Source organism: Urocampus carinirostris, chromosome 19 (assembly GCF_059441175.1).
Source record: "Urocampus carinirostris isolate Australia breed hairy pipefish chromosome 19, RoL_Ucar_1.0, whole genome shotgun sequence".
Classification (NCBI taxonomy): domain Eukaryota; kingdom Metazoa; phylum Chordata; class Actinopteri; order Syngnathiformes; family Syngnathidae; genus Urocampus; species Urocampus carinirostris.
In genome coordinates, this window is record NC_142367.1 from 12,737,521 (window position 1) to 12,765,122 (window position 27,602).

At 40.8% G+C, this 27,602-nt stretch overlaps 1 protein-coding gene and 1 non-coding gene across 2 annotated transcripts; both read right to left on the reverse strand.

The window, feature by feature from the left end:
• Positions 1-1,190: 1,190 nt before the first annotated feature.
• On the reverse strand, positions 1,191-23,052 carry cox10 (cytochrome c oxidase assembly factor heme A:farnesyltransferase COX10). Its single transcript, XM_088323135.1, has 7 exons — positions 22,941-23,052; positions 22,253-22,395; positions 21,212-21,536; positions 21,022-21,146; positions 5,176-5,246; positions 3,615-3,847; positions 1,191-1,764 (listed from the first exon to the last, which is right to left on the reverse strand). Exons 1-7 carry the CDS (start codon positions 22,969-22,971, stop codon positions 1,370-1,372), a joined length of 1,323 nt encoding a protein of 440 aa, XP_088179261.1. The 5' UTR covers positions 22,972-23,052; the 3' UTR covers positions 1,191-1,369.
• A 2,968-nt stretch (positions 23,053-26,020) lies between these two features.
• On the reverse strand, positions 26,021-26,093 carry trnar-ccu (transfer RNA arginine (anticodon CCU)). Its single transcript has one exon. It is a non-coding gene; the product is annotated as a tRNA-Arg (tRNA).
• Positions 26,094-27,602: the final 1,509 nt, after the last annotated feature.

Here is a 27,602-nt window from a genome sequence, read left to right on the forward strand (position 1 = left end):
AAAACTAAATATAGACTCATTCAATAGTGAATACATCTGACTTGTATAAGGGCTCTGAGTGATTAACATGTATACATTATATTAAATAATGATTCATCATGCCAGTAAGAAATTGAATTACCTAGAAAATCACAATGACCCATCACTGTTTAGATATTTTTAAAACCGGCCTGCGGGTTGCTCAAGTGTTCTTAGGTCCTACCTGTGCCGGCGTGCACCACGTAGGTGGCTCATTCCCCCCAAAAAAACCCAAGCCACCACGAGGGGCTAGAGAGGGAAACAGTGGAAAAAGAGTGGAAAATACCCAAATAATGACTCATCCATCCATCCATTTTCTGCACCGCTTATCCTCACCTCAGGGTTGCGTGCTGTGCTGAAACCCATTCCACCCATTTTCGGGCAGTGGAAAGGGGACACCCCCAACTGGTTGCCAGTCACACACAGAGACATACAACTCACTCGCTCATTCACACTTACGGAAAATTTGAACCGGTCAATTAACCTGACATGCATGTTCTTTGGAATGTGAAAGGAAAACCACACAAGCACAGGGAGAACATGCAAACTCCACACAGGGAAGCTGCGGTCGCTGGAATCGAACCCAGGACCTCAGCACTGTAGGGCTGCCTGCGCGCTAACCACCCAAGTCAAGTAACCGATTATAGAACATCCCACACAGAACGCCGACATTCGTATTATTTACCTTCCAGTTAGCGTGATGCTAATAAAAGCTTCGGTGTCGTGTTCCACATGGATAACAAAAAATAATAATAAAAGTGTTTATCCGTTTTCTTGTTTTTGGGGTAAAACAGCTGGCCCGCTTGATCCCCTTTGGCCCTCTCGGATAAAAGTCCAAATCCGCTAAGGGGGGGGGGGGAGCTTTACGAGGAGGACCTTGGACCAAAACATTCTTTGGACCACCCCTTGCATGCCCCCCGTCTCCAGCTTTTATAGTGGCGGGATAGGGAGCGATGGCGACGAAACCCAACACCGAAAAAGCCTCCCGGGGGGCGCCGGCGTCAACCGACAGGTGCTATCGTTAAATGAGGGTTATTTAAATTTGAGACAATTTGATGAATGTAAATACCACAGAATTTGAATTTTTCAATTTGTGATGCGCCAGGGATCATTAGCTTTTTGTGTCAGCTTCCAGCTAACGAGATATTGCCACCTCCAATAGAAACTAAGCATTTCCTGTTGAACATTGGGGTGGTTTTATTTTTTAGGACACTTCGGATATCGAAACATTTCATGTACAAAGACGTCCTAGCTTTGATGTTGGTTTCCTCGATTTGACCGATGTCGTCTCTTCGAAATAAATACATATTTACAATGAGGTTTTTAAAATATTTTCTGGTACTGATCTGTGTTAGCTGGCGCTAACTTGTTCGTGGCGTGGTTTCTTACAGGTGAGCGCTAGCAGCAGCAGCATGGGCAGGTGCCACAAGCTGCAGAAGAAGAGCTTCCTAGCGTTGTTGCGATCGCCCTTGCGGTGGAACTTGAAGGCCAGCAAAGTGATGTAAGCGTTGATGGGCAGCGCCACCAACGGGAAGGTCCACGTGGTGACGCCCAGAGCGGGCGCGAAGGCGGTCAGACCCCCGAGCGCCAGGCTGTGCCGCAGGGCCACGCGGCGACACATGGCCGGGTGGGTGACCGACATCATGCGGTAGCCGCCGCGCGAGTAGTCCTCTCGGAGGTTCCAGCTCAGAGCGTTGAAATGTGGGAACTGCCAGCTGTACAGGAAGCCGCCCAGCAGCAGCGCGCCTGTGGGGAGGAAGGGGCGGGGCTTAGGTACAAAAACAGAAAAGAACCCTATTTTGGGCTCAAATGGATTTGGTATTTTGGAAAACAACATCCTCCAAAAGCTGCACCTTTTGTTGTGTAATTACAGTATTATTATTTTCAAAAACAGATTCATTTTGTTTAAAATAAACGACAAAAGTTGACTAATTCTTTTTAAAATACTGCCAACAAACTCAGGTATTTGGTTCGTCCAAAAATTGTCACGTTTAATAGAAATATTTATTTATTACCAAAAATAACCATTTTGGAACATTTTCTTCAACACCCTCAGCCCAAATTAGCATTTTTAAAACCTTAAAAAAAAATTGCAATTTGTATTAGGAAAACAATCGTATTGGTTTACATAACTAATGTTTTTTTTTTTTCCTATTTCTTCTTAGAAAATACTATTTTTGGTTTTAAAAGACTGTCATAAGGTTTATTTGAAAGAACCCTGCAAAAACCAGGAAGGTCAATGCAGTGTCTGAAACTCATGACAAAAAGTTAGAGGACACCAGGGCAGACAACTCTAAAAAGTTGCCTGCCCCATTTTTCACAACTTGAAACACAATAAGACGACTAATCGCAAAAAAAAACCAAAACATTGTTGCAAAGTATTGAAGATTGCTTATCAGAATATATAACATTATATATCTACTTATAACATTCATTGCATGTTTTCCGTCTTCCATCAGTATGTACCTGCATTTACTAATCTTCGTTCATGCAATGTTTGCGTTGCGTCGTCTGCTACAAGCCGCATGAACTCCTCTTTCCACGATTCTTTTTAATGCACGTTTACGTTTTGTAGCGTCATAAATTTGTTCGCTTCTTTTGATTTTTTTCTTCTGGGGCTGAGGTTTTGGCTTGATTCCTAACCACTTATCCATTTTTCTTGTGTTCTCTGTGCGTCTACTTTGAAAAATTATATGCAGTTGCACGACCTTATAACGCTCGGGAAAGTCAGGAAGCACTAAGTTACTCGATGCAAGCTTCTGATCGGCTGCAGAGTATGCAAATTGCAAAACGAACCAAAATTCCGATATTTCCAAACCGAACAAAGATTTCGAAATCGGAATAAAGCAAATGTTTGATTTTAGAAAAAAAAAAAAAGATTTTTTTTTTTTCTTGAAAAAACTTGTCGGCCACCCGGGCGGAGATGTTGAGTAAGTTGTACGCCCGACGTAAAAGATGCAAGCCCCGGGCGTCCGGGCAGACGTTATTTCAGACACTAGTCAATGTTTTATTTCTAAAAAATGAATCCTACAACAAAAAAAACACGATTTTTATGTAAATACCCATCAAAAATTGTTGGGTGTCAAATAGAACAACCCTTCTTTGTTTTTGTTTTGTTTTTCTAAATCTGTTAATTTGATTCAAAATGCAGGAAACCCAAAGGGACGACTTTCTTTAATAAAGTTTTCAATTTCTAAAAAGTTTTTTTAAATCATTACGTTCAAATAGAATTTTACAAAAAGTACACAAATAAAAAAAAATATTATATTAAAATAACATTTAGAATGATTTTAAACGCCAATATTTTGTGCGACAAAGGAATTCTGTCAAAATAAATAAATCAGATTATTAAAATTAAAAGGTAAGAGCTGTTTTAATAAAAACACTCCATAACTTTAGTTGTTTTTCTTAAAGTGCACATTATTTTGAAATATATTTTAAAAGTAATGTACCTTTTTTTTTTTTTTTTTTTCAAACCAACCCAGACAGTTACCTCAAAAGGATTCAAGGAATAGATACTCCACACTTGACCCAAATTGAGTCATTTGTCTCCCGAGTATATGCAGTTTCCCCCCCTGGAATATTTCCATTGGTACCTGGATCCAAGCTGCCGGTGGCGGCCGTCCAGCCCATAATGGGCGGTATGGCGCCCACCACGGCGCCCACCCACGTGTTGGCGATGGTGAGCCTCTTGAGTGGCGTGTAGCAGCAAGTGTAGAGAAATATGTTGAGGGCGCCCAGGACACCGGTCAGAGGGTTGACCGCGAATGTCAGCAGAGCCACGCCGGGCGCGCCGCAGGCCAGGGCAAAGGCCACTGCATGGAGGGGACTGGAGAAGACAACAATGACAGGGTAAAAACAGAGAAAAGTCTCATATTTTGTAGCCAAAACCCACTTTTTCTATTGTTAAAGGGACAGTCTGTAATATTTGAACACTAGATATCACTGTATTCCGTAGTGCAACTGTAAACAAGTGCTACAGACAAAAGGAACAAGGTTTGTACACCTTTTTCATGTACAAATTCAAGCACTTTTAAAGGACTTTCAAAGCCAATTTCTCCAGTACCATTATAAGAATAACTCTAGACTTTGTTTCAAATTTTAGCCATTACTTTTCTAGCAATACCGGCATCTCTGCCTTTTCACCTGTCCTCTGAGGCACGACGCGAGGAAACAATGATGGTTCAGATGACGGCGCTGTATAAACTAATGCCAGCTGCCGTTAATCACAGGGAAGAAGAATTGCAGGGGCAAAGTGAAGCCACCAGAGAGCAACGTCGGCCCAATTTTTAAACAGACTTATTCATCTTATTATTTATTTTTCTTCATTTAATGTGATGTCTATCGAGTCAGGCTGCCAAGAAATATGGCAACTATTGAAGCATTTACGAGCACTTCACCCAAAATTCAAGTACTTTTCAAACCTTAAAAATGCTTGGATTTCAATGTTGCGTTTTCAAGGATTTCAAGCACCCTTATAAACCCCAAATAAAGAATACAAACTATGGACACTCAAAGTGACCAAAACACAACATTTTCCTTTTATTTTCTTTCTGCCCACTCTTTCCAGAAGAAAAATAAAAGAAAAAGGAAAAAATAAAAATAAAAACAAAGAATGAAAAGATAAAACGACATCAAAAAGGGGTTAAAAAAAGAAAAAAATGGAAATAGATAAAAAAGGAAAAAAAACAAAAAACAAGAGGATGGTAAGAAAAAAAATGAAATCATAAATAAAATCAAGAAGAAAATGAGCACCGGGAAAATAAAATCAACAAAAGGGAAAAAAAAAAGGAAAGATAAGAAAGGAAAAAAAGACAAGAAAAAAGACACAAAAAAGAAAAAGAAAAAAAGAAAGGGCAAAAAAGGAAAGAGTTGTGTTTTTTGGGTATCCTTAGCGGCAAAATGGTGGACAAAATATGTCAGCTCCCTGTAAGTAAGCCTTCTGTTATGTCAAATAAATAAAAATGTCTTCACCCCCGATTTTTTTAAGAAAATGCACATTTATATGAAGTGCTCATGCATTTTTGCTCATCATGCAAATAAATATCGTTTTATTTTTTTAATAATGCAAGTATTTTTAGCTACTAAAATATGCTAAAAAATACACACTGCCCCTTTAAAGTATCTGGACTAAAATATAAAAACAGAGGACGGCACCTGATCTGTCCTCGAACGAGTGGACGGTTCTTGGTCCGGTTCATGTTGGAGTCAAACGGCACCTCGAAGTACTGTGGGGACATGACACCAATTGGATCATTGCATGCATCTCGGGCTGCAACAACTAATCGACGTTTTTGACAAAAATCCATGTTGGAAATATTGTCGCCAGACACGTTTTTCCAACAGAGTGAGACATTTTTAGATAAATAAATCTCAGGCGCTCAGGCACGATGGGGTCTGTCTTGAGCAGTAACATTGAGAAATGACGGCGTCAACATGAAGCATGCCAAAACTCTTTAAGTTTAGGAGCGTTTTAGCCTGGATAGTAGATCAAGTGGCACACGAACATTTAAAAACCACGTTGGACAGTTGAATGAAAGAGAGTCTGACTCGCCTCCATAAGATTCAACTAGTGTTCAAGCCAATACAGTTTTGATGACATGAATTATACATATCACACGTACATTTTGCTATAAAAGAGAGATTGAACAATATTCTAGACTGCCTGACAAACATATTTTAAATTAAGTGCATGCAGTATGAAGAACAAATGTCTGTTGTTATAAACGTTATATTTCAAGCTGTTAAGAATAGTTAGATTCTTTTGTTGCAGAATTTGCAGTTGACCTCCAAACATATTTCACTAAACGCACATACATGGCGGCGCATGGATACATGCTTGCGGCTCGTTGTCCAGCTAATCTTCTATTTATTGCCGTTCTCTTGTCTTTTTTGCTTTCACTTTTGGACACATGTGTGGCCAAAAACACTTACAGTAGGGACGAACTTATTCGGTTGGGTGGGCGTCTAAATTTCGACTTTTCGGGCACTTTTTATAACGCCTATGATATACCGAGCGAACTTCAAAGAGACCCGGCATCCTTGTGGACAGCTATTTCTCTTAATAAACGACGGCGGCGGCCCCGTAAAGAAAGGAAACAGAAACGTGGTTGCCGTGCAGGTAGATGTGTGAAGCGTGTGAAGTCCAAGCAGCAAGATGGACGCGAGGATGGACGCGAGGATGTAACTAATTCCACCATTCATTCCTCGCCGGACAACCGACGCTTTAAACTCAGCGCTCACGAACGGCCACAACGCCGGGAGCTTTTGAAGATCTCGACAAAGACTACAAAGAGTTCAGCTAAGTCAAATGATTCAGCAAAGCTGAAATTTGGTCTGTTAAATATTAGATCGCTTGCTCCAAAAGCTTTACTTGTTGATAACATTATTCGTGATTATAAACTTAACTGTATGGGTCTTTGTGAAACGTGGTTACGCCCGGATGAGCACTTAGCGCTAAATTATGCCTCTCCCCCAGACTACGAGAGTAGTCATATAGCACGCACGCTGAAAAGGGGTGGTGGTGTTGCGCTAATCTCTGAAAAATCGCTCAAATTTAATACACGTACCTCTAATAATTACAAAACGTTTGAGGCTCTTGTGATGCGGTCCCCTCAATTGTCAATTGATGTAATAACTATCTATCGTGCACCTGGGCCATACACAACTTTCTTAGACGAATTTGCTGAACTTTTGTCTGAACTAGTAACCTATGCAGACAACATTATAATTATGGGAGACTTTAACATTCATATGAACTCCCCACACAGTTCACTTACTATTGCGTTTAGTTCTCTAATTGATGCATTTGGTTTTACTCAACTGGTTGACTTGCCAACCCATAAAAATGGGAACACGCTAGACTTGATTCTGACTCGAGGAGTTTTAACCTCAAACATTATGGTGCTACCGTGTACTACTGTTATCTCTGATCATTATTTAGTGACATTTGAGGTGCTAACTAAATGTAGAGTTAATAAAGCTGAGGGATTTAGCGGACGCAATATAAGCACTGGCACAGTTTCTGAGCTCTTTGAACTCCTTCCTGGAGCAGTTGCGTCCTTTCCTAAATACAATGGCTCGATTGACTCACTCATAAATGAGTTCAATACCACCCTGACTGGTGTGCTGGATTCAATAGCGCCCATAAAACTAAAATCACGTCCTAAAAGACGCACACCTTGGTTTACTGATGAAACTAGAACCCTTAAAAAAGAATGCAGGAAATGGGAGAGAAAATGGCGTGCTACCAAGCTTGAGGTTTTCCATCAAACCTGGTGTGACAGCTTGTTAAAGTATAAAGCGGCCCTTGCCTCTGCAAAATCGGCCTACCTTTCGAAGGTGATTGCGTCTCAAAAGAACAACCCCAAAGCCCTTTTTGACACTGTAGCATCGCTTACAAGGCAACAGCCTATCGCAGACAGTTCGACACACTCTGCTCAGGACTTAATGGTCTTCTTCACTAAGAAGATTCAATGCATACAGAAAGAAATTGCAAAAGATATTGTTAGTACCACACGTATTAAAGGACTGAAATTTACAGATGCACGACAGGGTGGCTGCCCTGGGAAAATGGCCGGTTTTAGTGAACTGTCACTTGATGATCTCAAACAAGTGGTGAATGCGGCCAAACCGACAACTTGCCAGTTCGACCCGCTCCCAGGTTCACTTATTAAAAGTCTTTTTAGCGTCCTTGGGCCTTCAGTTCTAAATATTATAAATACATCACTCTCCTCAGGTGTAGTTCCAGCAGCTTTTAAGTCCGCCGTTATTAAACCCACACTGAAACGACCCAACCTTGATCCAGAAATATTAAGTAATTACAGACCTGTGTCAAACCTACCTTTCCTCTCTAAAGTACTCGAAAGAGTAGTGGCACAGCAGCTGAATGCTTTCATATCGGAGAATAACCTTTTTGAATCCATGCAATCAGGATTCAGGGCTAACCACTCTACTGAGACAGCTCTGATCAAGGTAACAAATGATCTCCTAATGTCAATGGATTCTGGCGCTTCATCACTTTTGCTGCTGCTGGATCTTAGTGCTGCTTTTGACACAGTGCGCCACAATATCCTACTAGAACGGTTGGAAAAATGGATTGGTCTCTCAGGAGCTGTCCTCTCGTGGTTCAAATCCTACCTCTCAGATAGGACACACTGTGTTAAATATGGTGAAACGACATCTGAGCCCTTTAATGTTACCTGCGGTGTTCCGCAGGGTTCAGTGCTCGGCCCCCTACTTTTCAACATTTACATGCTTCCATTAGGTGATATTATTCGCAAGTACAATATCAGCTTCCATTGCTATGCAGACGACACTCAACTATATCTTCCGTTGGAGGAATCTTCCACACTAAACTGTGGAAATTTGGAGGCCTGTCTCACTGAGATAAAAGAGTGGATGTCACTCAATTTCTTGCGTCTTAACTCTGAAAAGACTGAAATGTTAGTCATTGGTCCTTCTAAATGCCGGGACTTATTCTCAAAAACTGCTGTGAACATTGACAAATGTCACATCACACAGAGTACCTCAGTTAAAAATTTAGGTGTCATATTTGACCCTGATCTATCCTTTGAGATGCATGTAAAGCAAATTACTAGAACTGCCTTCTTCCATCTTCGCAACATTGCTAAAATCCGTTCAATACTGTCTCAGTCTGATGCGGAAACAATAATTCATGCATTTGTTACCTCCCGTCTCGATTACTGCAATGCACTACTCTCCGGTCTCCCGAAGTCCAGAATCAAGTCTCTTCAGCTAGTACAAAATGCCGCAGCGAGGCTCTTAACCAGGACAAAAAAGTACGATCACATAACACCGATTTTGGCTAATCTGCATTGGCTCCCAGTTAGCCAAAGATGTGACTTCAAAGTTCTCTTAGTATTGTACAAAATCATACATGGACTTGCTCCCTCTTATCTTTCAGATCTGATCTGCCACTATGTCCCGGTCCGAAGCCTACGATCTGAGAGTGCCGGTCTTCTGATGATCCCGAGAGCAAAGAAGTCTTCTGCTGGTTCGAGAGCGTTCTCCATCCGGGCACCGGTGCTGTGGAATGCTCTTCCCCCTGAGATTCGATCTGCAACCTCAGTGGAAATGTTTAAATCTAAACTTAAAACTCACTTCTACTCCATTGCATACGAATAACCTACTCCTCTTGTCGGTTGAAAATAGTTTGTGTAATATAGTGTAACAATCTGTGAAGCCCTTTGAGACTCTTCGTGATTTAGGGCTATACAAATAAAAATGACTTGACTTGACTAAAATTTGTTGGATTGACTGTCGCTAACGAGCCTGTTCTTGGCCTAAAGGGATAAGAAATGTTTACTAAAATTGTATTTATTCTGTATTTTCCTGTCCCAGAAAGGGGTTTATATATGGACTGTGCCTAATTTTGTTCATTTTATTTTTGTTCAGTAAAAGATGTAGATGCTCCCCTGCTTACGACCATTTGAGTTACAAAAAACAGTAGATACGAACATTTTTTGGGGATATCAAAAAATACTTTCCTGTGAGTTAATCTTTGCATTGTGTCCAACTTTTTTTCCGAGTACAAGACATTACTGTAGTGCTTCTTTACGCCGCTACTGGCGCGTGGCGCTGTGAGGGGTCACCTAGCATCCACCCCGAAGAAGAAATCCGCTTCCCCTTCCTAGTTTGTGTGAACATACTGTATCTCCAGCGCGCTAAAAACTTGGACATTTTCATTGTTTAATATCTTGTGCATCCATATAATATGGTTGGTGTAAAGAAGAGGCGAGCCGTTTCTTTTGAAATGAAAGTGGAATGAGAAAGCTTTATGCGGTTGAGAAAAGGATTGGATCGCTTTTTTTCCTGACACTTTTTACTACAGAGGAGGAAGCCGCCTAACTGTTGAAGCCCATCTTCCAAAAGTAAGATAAACTCTACTTTATTTATCTTTATAGATCATATTATTTCATGAAATGTTTTTTTAGTACAAAACAATACAGGTTGTGTATACGAGCCTTATACTTATACAAACCTCAAACATACCAAATATAGCACTGAAGCAACTTAAAAACAAATTCAACTTACTATTTTCTAGAAGCTCGTTCGTAAGTAGAGCAGCGTCTGTATTACTCATTGTATGCATTTTTATTCTGTTCATCATCATTTTTCACAATATAAAATCAACTTCATGCTAAGTCTAAGAAAGAAAAAAACAATACTTATCCGATTATTGGAATAATAGTTTCAATAGTCTGTTCCCAGTCGGCTAGTAAATTACTCATTGGTCGCAGCCCAACATGGAACACTAGGGGTGTTCATAGCCTGCCTTCCTCACAAACATCGCAACGAGTAACAGTCATTTACGTTGACGCAGCACAGCCGTACTGGAACGGCATTTATTTACATTGGAGCGACGTGTCTTTGAGTGTGTTTTTTAGGACTGATAACCCAAGAGAAGGCAGGACGTGAAAGGTCAAGTTGAGAATTTCCACAGCCGACTGCTTAAGTTTCCTGTTTAACGTTACGTCGCAATGAAAAATAAAATTGGAGTAGGACTAGGGATGTACGACTAAATACGTCACTTGACACCACTCTTTAAAATTTCGACATTACCTGTTGGAAAGACTAAGCATTTGTGTTCCTTGTTAGAATATATTTCGACTTTAAGGAGGAGTAGGAACAAAACGTGTCTTCTCTTCATCTCTTCATAATGTACGTGATGCAACAGCTAAAATGTCGCGTGGCTCAGGATGTGTACTATCGGTCATCAGTACTTGTCTCAAAAAAAAAATTCATTTTAAATAGGAAGAAAAACTGTCATTATGCATGCCTAAGTAGGACATAATTGATGGTACTTGTTTGCACTTGAAACACAAAGCTCAACTCAAAATACAGTAGAAGCCCAGGATACAGGGAACCCCACATTACAGTATTTTCAAAGTGTAGATTAAGAGGTTTTTCGGCATCTTTTTACAGGATTTTTTTCCCACTATACAACATGAACAACAAATTATTTGGAGAGCCCAAAAATTAATTGAATTCAAACTATATGGTGTCAGTGCCTATAAACAATTTTGCATCTCTAAATGACTTAAAAAACTCTTGTGCTTCATAAAGACTTAGTGAGTCAGTGATACAATACTGTATTTGCTATGGCTCCTGGTGATGCTAAAGGAAGAAAAACACTGATAATGGAAACAAAGTTTGCGATTATCAAGAAAGCATGAAGAAGGCACACAAATCGTTACACTCAGGAATATGGTCGGAACAATTGATGATCGACACACTTATTAAACATAAAAAGGCAATTAAAACAAGTTTTAAAATCTGTTTCATTTCAACTCCACAGACATTGTCTCTTTACCCCCTCTGCATCCCCCCTGCTACTTCACTGGACCAGCTCAAGTCACGTCACACCAAAAGTAAGTAATTTTTTTATTTTTTACATGTACATTTTTTGTTAGTTATTATTCCATCACATTACATCCAAGTAGTACTTACTACCGTAAATTACGGACTATAAACCACAACTTTTGTCACAAGCTTTCAACCCTGCGGCTTATGCGATATGCAGCTAATTTATGCAAGGTCGTGAGACACGTGGAAAATATGTGTCGAGGAAGCCGCGAATTTAATGTAACTTTGCACTTTGTGCATGAATAAAAACTAGGGTAAAAACCCCGTCATGGAAAAGGATATGGCTATCTACCATATTGGGAATAATTTTATGTTTCTGTTTATTTGTAAACGGAAATAATGGGGCAAAATGAACGTCCAACGACGCAGAAAATGTTTTGGGCAGATTTCTATTTATCTGTTGGCAATATTGTGTCTTTTGGAGCTAATATTTTACGAGGTTGGATTCTCTGGATTGTCCTTGATGTAACAAGCCATTTTGCGGACATTCAAAGAAGTTGAAGACTGCCAGGGGACGTAATGGTAAGTTACTTCATAGTTTTCGCAGATCTTGTTTCAGACTAAAATGTCTCTTGTTTCAAATTGGGCACATGCGGCTTATAATCGGGTGCGGCTAATGCATGCACAATCGTTTTTCCTTCAAAAATGTACGGGGTGCGACTTACAATCAGGTGCGTTCTATAGTCTGGAGGTATACACTATTTCACTTTTCTTACGTTTTTATCTGGGGTATATGGGTTACGGAAGCATTAGCAATGCATTACCTTGAGTTTATATCCCCTGCTATAGCGCAAACCCCACTTCCCAGAACGGATTCATTTCATATCCTGCAGCCTACTGTAACCAAATAAAAGATCCAAAATTTCCAACCCACTCCGAACTCCTGTTCTTTTTTGCCTGCCTACGTCGACACAGATTTCAAACTGTCCCAAGATCCGGAAACATAATGTGGCATCGGGCACCCCATGGTGGTAGGTGGGAGGTGATACTGCCGATGTGTGGGTGAGTTTTGCGGAAGGAGAAAAAAAAATCCCCAACTCAACTCATTTTATGGTCCACTCTGGAGAAGGCTTCAAAGTGCTCTCGTGGGATCGGCAATGTGTGACTAAAATGCAAACACGTGCGGTGCTTAAATACAGGAACTAGCTGGGCAACTGCGACATTCGGAACACGCCAGGGCTTTTAATGTTCGGTTCAGATCTCGCACAGCTGCGAACGTAGGGCGTAGTGATCGAAAGTATTCATTATTTTTCCTGGTTCCGGAATTAAAAAAAAAAAAAAAAAAAATCTGTATCATATTAAAATAAACCTAGAAAATTCAGATCGAATGGATCAATCGATTGATCAGGGTTCATACATATTTTAATGGGCAAATTTAAGCGCTCTTTTAGGACTTTTAAAGCCAATTTTCCTTTTCTACCAGTACCATTAAAATAAGAAATCCAGCGCCATTCAAAATAACAGGAGCCAAAACCTTAATTTAAAACCCTAACTCTATCCCCAACCTTATTTGGAAACCTTAAAATTGGTTTAAAACCCTAACTTACAGCCCAAGCCGTAGCTGTAACCCTCTCTCTAACCCAGTTTCAAACCGTAACCCTAGCTCTAACCGTATGATGGAACCCTACAATCAGTTTAGAAGCCTAACATGGAGCTCAAACGCTAGATCCTAACCCTACACCTACCTTAAGCTGTAAACCTATCTTCAACCATATTTCAGAACCTTAAATTCAGTTTAATGCTATAATAAGGAGCCTAAACTTTAGTTTCTAACCCTAACTCTACCCCCAACCATATTTCGGAACCCTCAAATCGGTTTAAAAGCCTAACTTACAGCGCAAACCCAAGCTCCTAACCCTGGCCCTAAACCTAGCTGTAAACCTATTCCCAACGTTATATCAGAACCCTAAATTCAGTTTCATTCTATAGTAAGGAGCCTAAACCTTTGTTTCTAGCTCAACCCCAATCCAATTATTTGAAACCATAAAATAAGTTTAAAACTCATTTGAACATTCACCCTAAGAACCATGGCAACAATTTCAAGCACTTACAAGAACCTAATGTAGCTTCAAGCACTTTTAAAATCTTAAAAACACAACATTAAAATTCAAGCACCTGTAAGAAAACAGATCAATGCATAACCCTAAGAAAAAAAGGTAGGCTTGAACTTGAACTCATGTGTTTTTTGAATCGGTATTTTGTTTTCATAGCCATAGTTCTTTCTATCCACCGACAAAGTCAATGAAAAGCTGGGCAGCTGGATAGCGTTTGAAGCTAGCGCAGGTGTTCGGGCCCACAGTAAACAAGAAAAAAACGGTGTTGATGCTTGTCAGGACATCACCTGTTTGATGAGCCAAATCTCAAGAAAAAACCAACAACGCTCTGGAAGGGTTCGGGACTCTCTGATCGTCCGCTCCGCAAACAAACGCCAGAGAAAGATTGACTCAGATTAAACTCTCGTCACGAGTCGCTTGGAGAACACGACGAAACTAAACAGACGTAAATGTTGGAGGACAAGGTTGAGTGGAGGTGACGGTGAAAGGGCGCTGCTGTTCCGATGAAAATGTTCTGGAAAGTAAATGGAATAGCACGTAAATCCGAAACGAGATTTAGGATCAAATTTCAAAAACTAGCATTCAATGATGATATATTTTAATGTCTTCAAGTGGCAGTGTGTAAAATGTCACCAATAGAGTTCCCTGGAGCTTAGAATGGAGCCGAAGCATGTGCATTTGTGGTAGACACACTACAGAAGCCTGAAGAATACCACTTTGGAAGTCTGTTTCCACGTTTTCTTGTATTTCAGCCAGCGACATGACATGGACGCTGGTGTTAATTCTGGTGTGTAACAACAAAAGACTGAACTGCTGTAAAGAGCCAATAGCTAGAGTTGGTGTAACGGCTAACTGTAGCAGCTAGACGGAGAAACTACTAAAATACAAAACAATCTGTGGAAAAGGGAGTGACACTGAAAAAAGAAGCAAATTTTATCTACAAGGAGAAGCTAACAAGAACATTCACAGTTAGCGACCAGCCACAACCTGTCGCTGAGTGGTTAACAAGAGCGGCTAAAGAAGAAAAGAGAAGAAAAAGAATGGAAGGTGCCTTAATTACGGAAGTCAGTTGAGGAAGGCAAGTGACACTAAAGTACAAAGCAGAAAACAATAGTGACTAGCCCAGTGGCTAACATGAGTGGCTAGAGAAGAAAACAGTAAAAAATGGATAAACACAAAGCGATAGAATTTGCTTAAATACCCGGTGAAAATATTAGCCTATCCCAGGCCAGGGACTGCACCAACAAAATAAGGTATTTTTTTTAGATCAGAATCTTCATTCTATTCAAAAGCGGCGATAAGGAAACAGAAGAAAAAAGTGGATAAAAGTGAAGCTATCCAATAAAAGCAATTTAATTGTCAATGTGGTAAGAGAAAATAGGAAATAACCCTAAACCAGTGACAGATAAGCCCAAGGCTCTCTAAAGAGGTGTCCGCGAGCACCAGGTAGCCCCCTAAGAACACCCGGGTAGCCCACTGACAGGTTCTAAAAGTAGCTCTCAGTTTCAAAAAAGTTTGGTCTTTATTAGATCACGATCTTTAAAAATAAATAAATCCAATATCGTCTATTCGCCAACCTAGATATTCAAACTCCCTGTAAATAAACCAATCGTCAATATTTCGAAAGGAAAAAATAAAATCAACGGCTATTCATAGTGCTGCAAAACTGACAAAAGAAATGAGAAGACCTGCTCGGTATGCCTAACAATCTTGGACATAATTTATTCCCGGCGGTCGTCAATGTAAGACAAAAATAGAACTTTTATTATTTTAAGCCTGGCTCCAAAAATCTTTCCTTTATGTGATTGACTGCATATAAAACAAAGCTTCCCTTGATCAGATAGGGGAGGGAATGGTTTAATTTTAGCTACTTTTTTTCCAGAAAATCTTCACCCCCTAAAAAATGCTTAGCGTGCTTTGCGTTAATTGTCCGACATGAGAAGCGCTTGAACCTCCGCCAGCGTCGATCGGAGGGTCGGAGGAGCTGTCCGGGCCCTTAGCAACGGTGTCGTCTTCCGAGGGGTTTGATTGGCTTGAGGAAATGGCGCCGGTCCTAACGCGGTCGAGGTCGAGGGCAAAATCTCTCTCGATAACCAAAGCACTACCGCAGCAGGCGACTAAAGAGCTACTATTACACTTGAAGGGGCTTCCTCTGCCCACTCCATCGCTAATTACAGGGCTGTGTTTCAAAGCTTGTGGAAAACCACAACTTAAGATCTTAGCACTGACACAACGTGAAATAATTTCATCCTCAGAATCTATGCACGCCACACAAAGAGAATATTCCACATCCTGCTCGTTGCACACGTGCTGGCTAAGTGATTAAAGCTGAGTGGGAGGAAAATAAATGGCAGCTATTACAATAACCAACTAGAATGTGTTAAAAGCACTGACAGAGCACGTAGGCAGGAAGGTAAAAGACCTTTGAATTGTATCAGAATGGCTTAACAAAAAAGAGTGGGGGTTAGGTTTTTAACGCGTACATAAACAAAGAAAAGAGGCTAATTGTATAAATAGAGCATGACCAATAAACAGACAAGATGTTGGCGCTGGAACGAGAACACTCATGGCGTCGTTACTCGATTTTTTACACACTTTAGGGACGCCACTTCCCTTAAGTCGACCTGTAGTTTCTTTTGTCTTTTATTAGCGTATTTGGTATGGGAGTAATCCAAAAGTAATTGAAAGTAATCCAGTTAAAGTAACCCTACCCAACCCTGTGTATATATATATATATATATATATATATATACACATACATACACACACAAGTCGCTGGTTCGCGCCTCGGCCGAGTCATACCTAAGACTTATAACATTGGTAAATGGCGGCGCCCTCTGTTGGCTGCGGCTGCATCGGCTCGCTAGAACGGGTCAGGTGTATCGACATTTACAAAGAATGACAATACAAAGGAAATTATTATTATTATTATTATTATTATGTATCTCAGTGCATGGCGGGCTGGAAAAAAATTCCACGATTCATTATCCTCAATCGCATATTGCTTAGAGGGCGTGCCAGCAGAGCACACCGGCTGCTTTTCTTTTGCTGTTCTGTCCGCCAAAAAGTTAACTACTCATGTGGCCATTATCCATTATCCCCTATTGTATCTGCAGCCAGTGGGGCCCGACAGCTCTTTTTTTGCCGTTATTTCCGCCTAAATTAAACTGCAGTCATGCAGTCGAGATCCATTATCCAGAATTTCAAATTGCGCCAAATGGGGACCAGCAGAAGGTACTTTTGTCGGGAGGGGTGCAATTCTGGAACGCAACAAAATGAAATTCAAGGTTGTGCCCACGACCCATTATCTCTGTTCATCTATTGATGAGCGCAGGTCGGCCACTGAAGTGCAGCATTGTGGCCCACCTAAAATGAACTACATTATTTTGGCCGCAGCCCATTATCCCCTGTCAGCTACTGCTGTGAGCAGGGGCCAAAAGATATAATTTATGTCATGGCTCTTTTTCTGTTCTTTTTGACCAAAATAAACAACACCCATGCAGCTGTGTTCCATTATCCCCAGCTAAGAGCATGGAATGAGAGAGAAATTTGTGTGATGCGCGGAAGCTCTTTTTTTTCAGTTCTTTCCGCCTAAAAAGGAACATCACTTGTGCGGCCACCATCTATTTTTCATGGTCGACTATTGCTACGAGCAGGGACTGGCAGAACGCATGTTGAAAATACAAAAATGTGGCAACGATAAGATGAAGAAAAAAAATACAAGAAACTTGAGGAACATTATGACAATTACCGTATTTTCCGCACTATAGGGCGCACCGGGTTATAGGGCGCACCCCCAAAAAATTGTTTTTGGTCCTATATCTTCCATAGATAAGGCGCGCCGGATTATAAGGCGCTACAATGGGAACGTCGACAAAACAGTCAGATGATCCAGTCAAACTGATTACCCCCTTAACACTCTCAAAGCTTGCAAAGAAGCAAATACGTGTCGTAGACACGTGCGGATGCGGTGTCCGTACGATGTCACTCAAATGCATCATTTCAAATACCATTCGGAAGGTTAAAGTCTTGGGATTCAAGAAATGCCAACCATTCCTTAGTTTCTATTTTCTTTTTCGCTCGCAACTTTACTGTGCATATGACAATAAACACTTGGAATTGAGTTTAATTCACTCAACTCATCACAGCAACATCAAGATCATTCTAAAACAAGATACCGGGAAAATATAAAGCCGCATAACTCACCTAAGTTCTCACGTTCAATAATGATACGCAATCATGGTCGTCTTACAATCGTGAGTGTAGTAAATCCAGGAGAGTAAAATTTTTTACAAATACAGACTAATGAAACATGTTTCTTTATGGCGTAGTTTAGCAAGCTTGCTATTCAGTCATCTTCTTCGGCCAATTGCAGGGTTTGTTTTGGCCCTCTAGCCTATCCGAGGCTTCGAATAACTTCAGCCAATAGCGATCGATTTAACAGATGACTGACACATCTTTTTCGGCCAATTGCAGGGTTCGTTTTGGCCCTCTAGCCAATCCGAGGCTCCGAATAACTTCAGCCAATAGCAATCGATTTGACTGATGATTGACACATCTTTTTCGGCTAATTGCAGGGTTTGTTTCGGCCCTCTAGCCTATCAGAGGCTCCGAATAACTTTAGCCAATAGCGATCGATTCAAATGATGATTGACACATTGGTTAGCCAATGAAACGCCGGTAAATAAATCCCAGCATACACCGCGTACTACTTGGCGTTCGGGGGAAAATCGAGTCGGCGGCTGTTGCGTAAGTTGCGAGACCTTGCGATTTAATATTGAGCCATAAATAAGGCGCACTGTATTAAAAGGCGCATGGTCAGCTTTTGAAAAAAAAAAAAAAAGACTTTTAGGTGCGCCTTATAGTGCGGAAAATACGGTATGTATTTTTCAAGAGATAATTCTAAAAGTAAAGCAAGAAGCACAACAGCAGCAAAAGATTAAAAAAAAAAAAAAAAAAAAAAAAAGATTCTTCAATTCAATACCATTTTAAGAATCCAGAACAACCATCAAGACAGGGGGGCTTCCATAATGCTAATACAGAACTGCAAGAAGGTAAATAATGCCTGCCTGTCCAGGACAGTTTAAAACGGTGTATGAGGGGGGCTTATGAGGAGGCTCACTCGAGCGTGCCAGCATCTCGCCAGGGGACGACGCCCGGACACAAAAGAAAACAGAAATGACACAAGACGAGCCCGCTTTGACGTGCACCAAAGCAAACATGGACCGGGCAGACTCGGTCTGGAATTACGCAGCAGGGGTGCCCTTACACGTCCCCCCCGTAGGGGTCTATTAGAAAAGCGGCTGGAAACACCGGCCTGACGCGATTATCCAATTAGCTCATGTCGTGGCCAGACAGCAAGGTGACGACGGCCGGAACACCTGCAGAGCCCGAGCAGCCCCCCACTCGAGTACCAGAAACGCCAGATTCTTTCCACCCGGGAAACAGAGAAGCTCTGTGGCCACGACAAAACATTACAGATGAATTCTTCATTGGGAAGGTACAAAGAAAGCCTATTAGAACTAATTCAATAAAGTATTACATGCCATAGTTACTTACAGAGAGTCATCAACACAGCCCATTGAGTCATAGGCAGCTCCCTCCCTGCCCAGTCTACAGTGCTGCCACTACATTCTTTCATCAATGACAAAAAAGGCAATTCTGTTCTAAAAACTATGATACATTTTTCATAGAATTCTTCAATAAGAAGTAGTAATTTCAATTCCCAAAAACAACTACACAAGCGATGTACAAAAGTTTTTGTCTGATGTGTCAAAGCGATAATTACAAGCCTAAAGCTCTGACTCAGAGACAAGGCGGCTGAGGTCATTGAAATCACATTCCAAAGTATGCTGTCAACATTCTACTAGAAAGGTTGCAAACCTTTTTAAAGCTGAAACATCTTTTTTTGTTGCCAATTAGTGGGAAGAGCTACCAGATTTATACAAACTTACAAATAACAACCAGGCTATTATTATATTATTCGTCTTTCACTATCATATTATTCTCAGGTTGTAATTGTTAAAAGTTGTGTTAAAAAGGCTCAGCCAATCGGTAACAAAACATGCCAGTTAAAAGCATTTCCTAGAAAATCACAATGAATGGTCACTGGTGAACTGTTTTCAGAACCAGTCTGCGAGCTACGCAAATGCTGCTATGGGGCCCACGGGCACCATTTTGGTGACCGCTGTTCTGCTAACTTAGATATTTGTAATCAGCTCAGTGAAACAAGAATAAAGCCAAAAACTATTTTCGAAATGAAAAATCTTCCAAAATCACGAATGATTTTACAGCTCGGATCTGCAACGTTTTGCGCAAAAATACCGCCTGTGAAAATACAATGGTGCCTCAACTATTGAACTTAAAATTTGTCAAATTCTGAATTTAATTTTCCCATAACCAATGGGGGTAATCTAAATTATCCGCTCTGGCCATGAGAAAAGTCAACTTTTGTCAACAAAACGTGAAATTAACTAGAAATTCGGTAAGTCTTTGTAATAACATATACAGATATTAAAAAATATATTAGTGTTAACACTTTTTTCCCAGGGCAGCACGGCGACGCAGTGGTTAGCGCGTGTGCGGCACAGTTCCAAGGTCTTGGGAACCTCCTGTGTGGGTTCAAATCCAGCTACCAGACTTCCTGTGCGGAGTTTGTATGTTCTCCCCGTGCTTGCGTGGGTTTCCTCCGGGCACTCAGGTTTCCTCCCACATTCCAAAGACATGCATTTCAGGTGGATTGGCCAGTCCAAATTGTCCCTAGGTGTGAATGAGCGAGCGAGTTGTCTGTCCCTGTGTGCCCTGCGATTGGCTGGCAACCAGTTCAAAGTGTCCCCTGCCCACTGCCCGATGAATGCTGGGATGGGCTCCATCACCCCCGAGACCCTACTGAGGATAAGCAGTGCAGCTAATGAGATGAGACTTTTTTCCCATCACAACATGGGACTTTGATGCCCTCGTTTTTTATGAAAGTCAAAGTCATTTTTAACCATTGATAACAAAATGATCCATGACAGCAGACTTATGTCACTAATTTTACTATTTAATCTAAAAAAAAAAATGTTTTAATATGATAATAATGTTATTGCACTTTCACAATTTTTGCAAACCATGTGTAAACATGACAATACATAACATTTCTAGTCCACACTGAAAATAATCAATTTAATCTGTTTATTTTACATTAATTTGTTCATAAACAGGGGGAATTTATAAAGAGTCATCAGCACAGCACATAAAATAATGGGCTATTCTCCACCCAGTATGTGGGACATTGCCAGCTGGCACTACTGCGGCAGAGCAGACAACATTATTAAGGACTTTTCTCACAGACATCTTAGGCCAGTTGAAAAGCACTTCTTTGAAAATAGTACCCATTTTCTTTTTTATCGTAAGTATTTTAGTAATTGTTTGTCCAGGAGTGTCATGTCTTATCTTGTTGTAAACAATTTCCACGACGTTGTAATCAATGACAATAAAGTAAATTGTAATTATAATTAGTGGTAATTCCAAAAAGGGTACACATATTTTTTGTTATCTTTACCCGTTTGGACAAGCTCACCTGGTTAATAGTATTAGCAGCACTGGAGGCGAGTCCTGTACCCAAACACGTAGCAAAGAAGATGACAGGATCGAAAGGCACCGGCGCCATGGCATAACCAGCTGCCGCCGTAGTGACCACAAGGGCTGAAACGGACAGCAGGCGGACTTGCAGTTGCTGAACATTTAAATCCAGATGTATTTATTCCAACCTGTGAGTTTGATTTTAGCCAGCCGGGCATAGATGTCTGGTAGGTCGCCCACTTCCACTTTCAGCTGCTTCCACTGCCGGTCCAGACGAGCCTCTCGAGCTTCGGGTGACTCCACAAGGACGTGCGGCTTCTCGTCCGGTGCCCTTACGGGGTCAGGACTTTCCTCAGCCGCCTCCGGGGGAGACGCCTCTTCTTCAGGAGGCTCAATGGTAGAGATTCTCTGGACGCGCCTCTCATCGCTGTCGTTCTTATCCACCTCAGCAAGGACCGCGGCTTGCTTGGGGATGGCACGTTGTTGAAGCTCACCCAGATTCTTTGATACATACTGAAAACAATTAGGGCAAAAAAATACTGTAGACTTCCACAATAAGGCGTTCCCTCCTTACGACGCTTTCACTTTAAAGTGTGGGATGCTTTTTCAGCCTCTCTTTATAATTTTCCCCACTATATGACATCAACAAATTATTTTGCGTGCCGAAAAATGTACAGGATTCAAACTTTGCGGTATTCCTGCCTATGATGAGTTATGTCTCTAAGATGGCTGTTTGCTATCGGTCGATGTCATATAAAATGTTGATCTGTTATCGATTTGTGTCACGGCATCATGAAAATGTCAATATGCTATTGGCTGAACACCCTCCCACAATGACTATATGTACTATATTTATTCGCCATGGGTAACAAGGCTTGCAATGAAGCTGAAGGGAGACACAAAAAATGATAACCATGAAAACCAAGATTGCGATCATCCAAGATATGAAGAAATACGATTAATACAATTAAATCTTTTAAAGATTTTAAAATCCTCGCAAGTGGAGGTTTCAAAATAATTTTAACAGAAAATCACAATGACCCAGCACTGGTGAGCTAGTTTCAGAACAGGTCCGCAAGCATCACATTGGAGACCGCGATTTAACTTTGCTATCACCACCTCAAAACAGATTCATATCGTTTCCCAGGCATCTACTATGTTCTGTAGCGAAACACGTGATAACAATGAAATGTAAATGAAATATCAATTGAGCCTACTGAAATAGTTACCTGGCGTTTAAGAAAGTTAAGTTGCTGGTAGGTCATCCATTCTGAAGGATCTCTCCTATGCAGTAGAACTAAACTGTGGGATGTCTGCTTGCATTTGGGACCACATCCGAACAATTTCTGCTTGGTGCTTATACTTAACAAACCTTTAAAGGGGAAAAAAGACCAGTAATTAAACTCAGGATAGGCAAGTTCTAAAACAAAATTAATTTCAGTTTATTTGCGCTTGCATTAATGTTAACTTTTGTTTCTTTTTATCCATGCATATGCAAGTTTTTCCGACAGCTTTTGGGATAAAATGACAACACATGAGAAATTATTGAACAATTATACCCCAGCTATTTTTTGCTATTTGTCTTGCACTTAAAGATCCAAACTTGTGTCAATATTTTGTGGTACTGAACCTAAAACGACTACTGGTAGTTGATGCAAGAGACAATCGTAAGCTATCTGACACAAATCCAAACTTTAGGCATAGATTTAGTATGCATTTTAAAAATATTGCTCCGTGCATAAGAGTACGACTTCATAAAGATCAATTCTCACACAAGCAAAACATTCTAGACTTGTGTAAGCAAGAACGCCTAGCGTAGCCACCTAGCTAGCGGTCTTCACACTCGTTACGCATGCACATAACAACACTGACAAGGTACAACATGCAGACGCACTGTTCGCGTTTGAAAACCTTTACCTTTGAGCCAACTACATCGCGTTTTATACATGTTCCTAGGTTAAAAACAGCTTTAGTCTCCTTCACATGGAGAGAGCCGCCATTTTGACCTCGGGAGGAGGACGGAGACAACTACTTCCGGAGTGAATGACGTCAACTGGGGGAATATAAATAAAAATCTAATGTAAGAAAGAGCGAAATACACGTGATAAACCGAATGATTATGTTTAATTTGGGATTATTATTATTATTATATAAATAAAACATTTAGAATCCTAAATGTATGTATATTATTCTTCGATGGGAATAGGAAGTCTTTTACAGTAAACCCTCCACATCACACGGTTCACTAATTAATGGTCTCGCTAATACATGATTTGCATTTTGTCTTGTATTGTGATTGGATAAACAGTCTCATTCCACGTTGATGATGATTAATATTATATTTGACACTACGGTATTTAATTGTAAAATATTTTTAAACGGTACTTTTATTTGTTAAACAAACGCTTGAGCCTTTAAAATGTGTTTATTATTTGGTTTTAATCAACAATAGAGAATTTAATTTTATAAAATGCAAAATACAGATAAATAAACAAAGGATTCTACTTCACGGATTTTGCCTATCACTGTTCTTTTCGGAGCGTAACACCTTTTGTCCATGTGGTAGACCTCAACAACAGATGGACCACAATACTAAACAATCAAATGTTTATGAGCACCAACTATCCAACCACCGCATTCTCATTGAAGCACCTTAAATTATTTGAATTTAAAAAATGGCCATAAAAATCCAAACAAAAGAACCACAGTATGTCTGACGAATGGACATCTGGTTTGACAAAAACAATAAGGTTTTCTGATGAAGCCCCAACCCTGCTAGGAAAACCAGACTTCAACCAAAGACCATGTCTCCCTTGTTGAAAAAGCATTGAACTGGAATTTAAAACCTTCATATCCCACATTCAAATATTTCCCTCTTTACACTTGACTTAATCTCAGCAACATGTCCAATGGTCAAAACCCCGGTGGCCACCACTCCAATAAAACAGCTTCTTTGAATAACAGGGACTCCCCCTGTCCGTCATCGCCCAGTTTCACCCGCCTTGATTTACGAGCGCTCCCACAAGTGGCATCTCTAATCCCGGAGGAACGAGCGTCGGGATGGCGGACCAAGTGGGAAGCAGACAGTGCCGCATAACTCCAGAGCAAAAACAGATGCGCCGGCCGGCACTGTCCTCTTTGTAATTGATTTTCAAGGGCGACGCTCTTGTCGTCTGAGAAGCCTCCGGCTTGCTGGTCAGCGTAGACGGAACGTGTCCTTCCTGTCTTCTTTGGTACATGTTTCCACCATATGCCGCTGTCTCTGTCTACTTACTTCCTGCAGGATTCTTAAGGCTGATTTACAACACAGGTTTGGGACCTCATTTACAAACCTTGGCCTGCTTTAAGAGATAATCTTGAACAACTTTGAAGACTTGAATTTGACTTGAATTTTTTATTTAGAATCTGTTACATAACGGTTGTCGGTGATAGGAATGAGTGGAGAGGTGTTGTGAAAGGATAGTAGGATGTTTGGACGCGTTCTAAGGGATGGGCAGGGCATCCGTATGATGCGGCAGAGGTCAACCAGTGAAAGATGTCGGGCCATGCTGTTGAACAGAAGAGTGTGTTGTGTCACCCTGACCCAAATGACATGGCCACTTTCTTGTGTCCCGTTTCATCTGGAGGGACAAAAGCATGACCGACTTGGGTGCCGAGGTGCTTATCTTGTATGGGTGTTTGGGCATTTGGGTTGGCCATGGTCCCACAAAAATTATGTGTGATTTTTTTGCTACTTTTTCCCTTCTTCTTTTCTTTATTTTTTTTGTATGTGTTTGTCTTGCTGTCTGTCACCTCTCTCGAGGGATATGACCTGGGTAGATAGATGGATACATAACGGTACATGAACCCATCATCTTGATGAACTTTAAATCCAATAAGGAAAGCTAAAATATGTTGAATACCAAAGAAACTGTATTGAAATTGTAATGTGTTGTAATCCCTCTTTTATCACGGTCAATGGGGACCAGAGCCCCTGGTGATATGTTAAAATCCTTGGTGATTGTACATCTTGAGGTTATGCACGATTCAGCTTGTCCTCCTTGCAAGCTCAAAATTCATTCTTTACGTCTTCTCTTTTTATTTGGTGTGTCTACTGTCCACATTTGAACTATTAATATATCAAGTGGTCCTTCAAGTAAAGTCTGGAACAAGTCTTTTCTGGAGATTGTGGCTGACCTCCAGGTAAGTCTTTTGCCAAGGCTACAAATGTTCCCTTTTCTAAGATTGGGCCTTTGCTTCATGTCTGCAATCCAAGGGTTGACACAGTGCCAGTAGGGGGAAAGAGTTCACCTGTAAGTACCATCGCAGACGCATATTGGTAGGGTGAGGTGTACAAAAAGACAGAGTTAGTCACTAAAACTAAAATAGACCAAGTTTTTCTCTAAAACAAATAAAAGTGTGTGGCACTTTAAAACAGAAGGGTCCCTGTAACTGGTTTAAAACACTGAGAATACTAGTCCCTATAAGAAGAATGAACATAATTGGTTTTGCAATGGTATCAAGGTACGGCGGTGTCCTGTACGCACACAAACTCTGCAAAATGTTGTGTGTTTGAAAAGTGTGATGAGATACGCGGGATTGGACATTAGCAAATTGGAATTCCAAGCTACAAGACGTACCTTGAAGATCGACCCACTTGAAAAAAACAAATTTGTAACTCCCGTACAAACATAAAACTTACTTCTCATCCTAAAGCATCGACTTCCTAACACGTTAGGGTTAGGGTTATCCAAAATTAATACCCAAAATAATATCCATGAATCCAACAGTATAAAACACCTCAGTTGATAAAACCATTCAAACTCAAGAAAGGGTTAAAATCCTAAAACTCAACTTTGATTGGCATCCGGAGATAAAAACCATCAAACGATAAGTGCAAAGCGTAAAAAAACCCTAGACCAGCCTGACATACGAAAAACGTGTTAAAAAACAAACTTAGTTGACGTCTTAACATAAAGGATTTCTAAAGAAAACTATCCAAATTAAAGCATTAACAGCACCCCAGATGGGACTTGAACCCACAATCCCTGGCTTAGGAGGCCAGTGCCTTATCCATTAGGCCACTGGGGCAGACAATTTGTGTAGGGTTGGCAAACTATGGGTCTCTGGCAATACATGGGTCCGTGAGTACACATGGTACGGAGATAAAATTAAACTCTAGCAATACCCTTCCATACCATTCCAAACGTGATAAAAAAAAAGGACCAAGTCAGGTGCGCCCATAGCCAACGTAGCATTAAAGGTGACCTAGTTTGGTCCAATACAGAAAGGGTACAGTTTCTACTACATTTACAGTAAAGGTGTTACATCAACAGACACCGTTTTGGCTGTATGTTGCTAAGAAATGCTTCATATGAAAGCTCATTAAACAATATTTACTGTTGAGACGCTTTATGATGAAAACCTACATAACAAACTGTAAACTCTTAAAAACACCAACCAAGAACAAAGAGCCATTTGATTGGGTGAACAGTCGGAGAGCTATGATTTGAATGGATGAATGGTAGGGGTGGGCGGATCTCTGCACACAGAGCTCGCTTCCTTCTCTCCGTTTGCAGTATTTTGTGACATTCTCGCACAGAACTGCTTGCATCTTGTTCTGAAACCATTATTTACAGGGAAAAAATATGGTCACAATCAGCCTAAACAATTTCATGTAACTGCATGAGGGAGACACTTTTAAAGTGGTATATTTGTTAATATGAGACACAAGCTCTGGCATTAAAATGTCATAAATTTGATTAAATCATCTAACATCGCAGTGAAGAAAAATGTGTGGGGAATAATAGCTTTTTTCTGGAGAGTGGGTTTGGCGGTTTTGTTAAAATGTTGTCATCAAATATATGGTTTGGAGCTCTCTCCCCCCTAAAAAAATCCAAATATTTATCCAAGAGTGTAGTTATATTATGGCTCTTTCGGTCAAGAAGGTTCCCGACACCTGCAATAGAGTATCCAAATCCCTTGAAGATAGTCCACTTAAATATATTAATGCAAAAGACCCCTAAGATGCCGGGTTGACGCCAAGCACCTCCTGACGGACATCAGGCATTTCCGGGGCCCTGACGTCGGCCATTGTTTATGTGCTATCTCGAGGGCTAAGCTTCAAATCGGTCACAGCTCATCCATCACCCTCCCTTTCACCGAGGCCTCAACCATTCACCGGTGACGAGTAGGCCTGGTGGAGCTTACTACTGAAAGCATGTTTGGAGACAGGAGGTGAGTTTGTGGTATTTAGGTCCTGCTCAAAACAGGACCATGTTCAAATCCCAGCAGCAACTGGGAATAATAAGTAGCGTTCCCCTTTTTGTCGTAAATCTCTAGACCGCGGCAGTGGTAGCTTTCTGCCTAGGTGAGAGTAAATAGGCCTCGCTCAGTCGCACTTGCCTCCCCGTCGTAAATTTCTGTGCTGTCTTTGTAGGATCGCTTTACTCCCAGCGGACGACTAGAAAACTATAACCCTGGGATGGAAACCCTATTTTTAAACATAAACCTGCCTTGCCTTGAAAGCATTGTTTTTGGCAAAAGAAACTCAGGTGTTGGTTTGTTAACATGACTTGAAATGGAATTTCAAAAAACCTG

What these genes read in the sequence shown, in the direction of transcription:
- cox10 (XM_088323135.1), bottom strand. Translation starts at nt 22,971, where the DNA reads ATGTATAAAACGCGATGTAGTTGGCTCAAAG. An exon ending in GCGATGTAGTTGGCTCAAAG is followed by an intron (nt 22,396 to 22,940) that starts GTAAAGGTTTTC and finishes TCCCCTTTAAAG; the next exon opens with GTTTGTTAAGTATAAGCACC. An exon ending in CTCGTTCGAGGACAGATCAG is followed by an intron (nt 3,848 to 5,175) that starts GTGCCGTCCTCT and finishes TGTCTTCTCCAG; the next exon opens with TCCCCTCCATGCAGTGGCCT.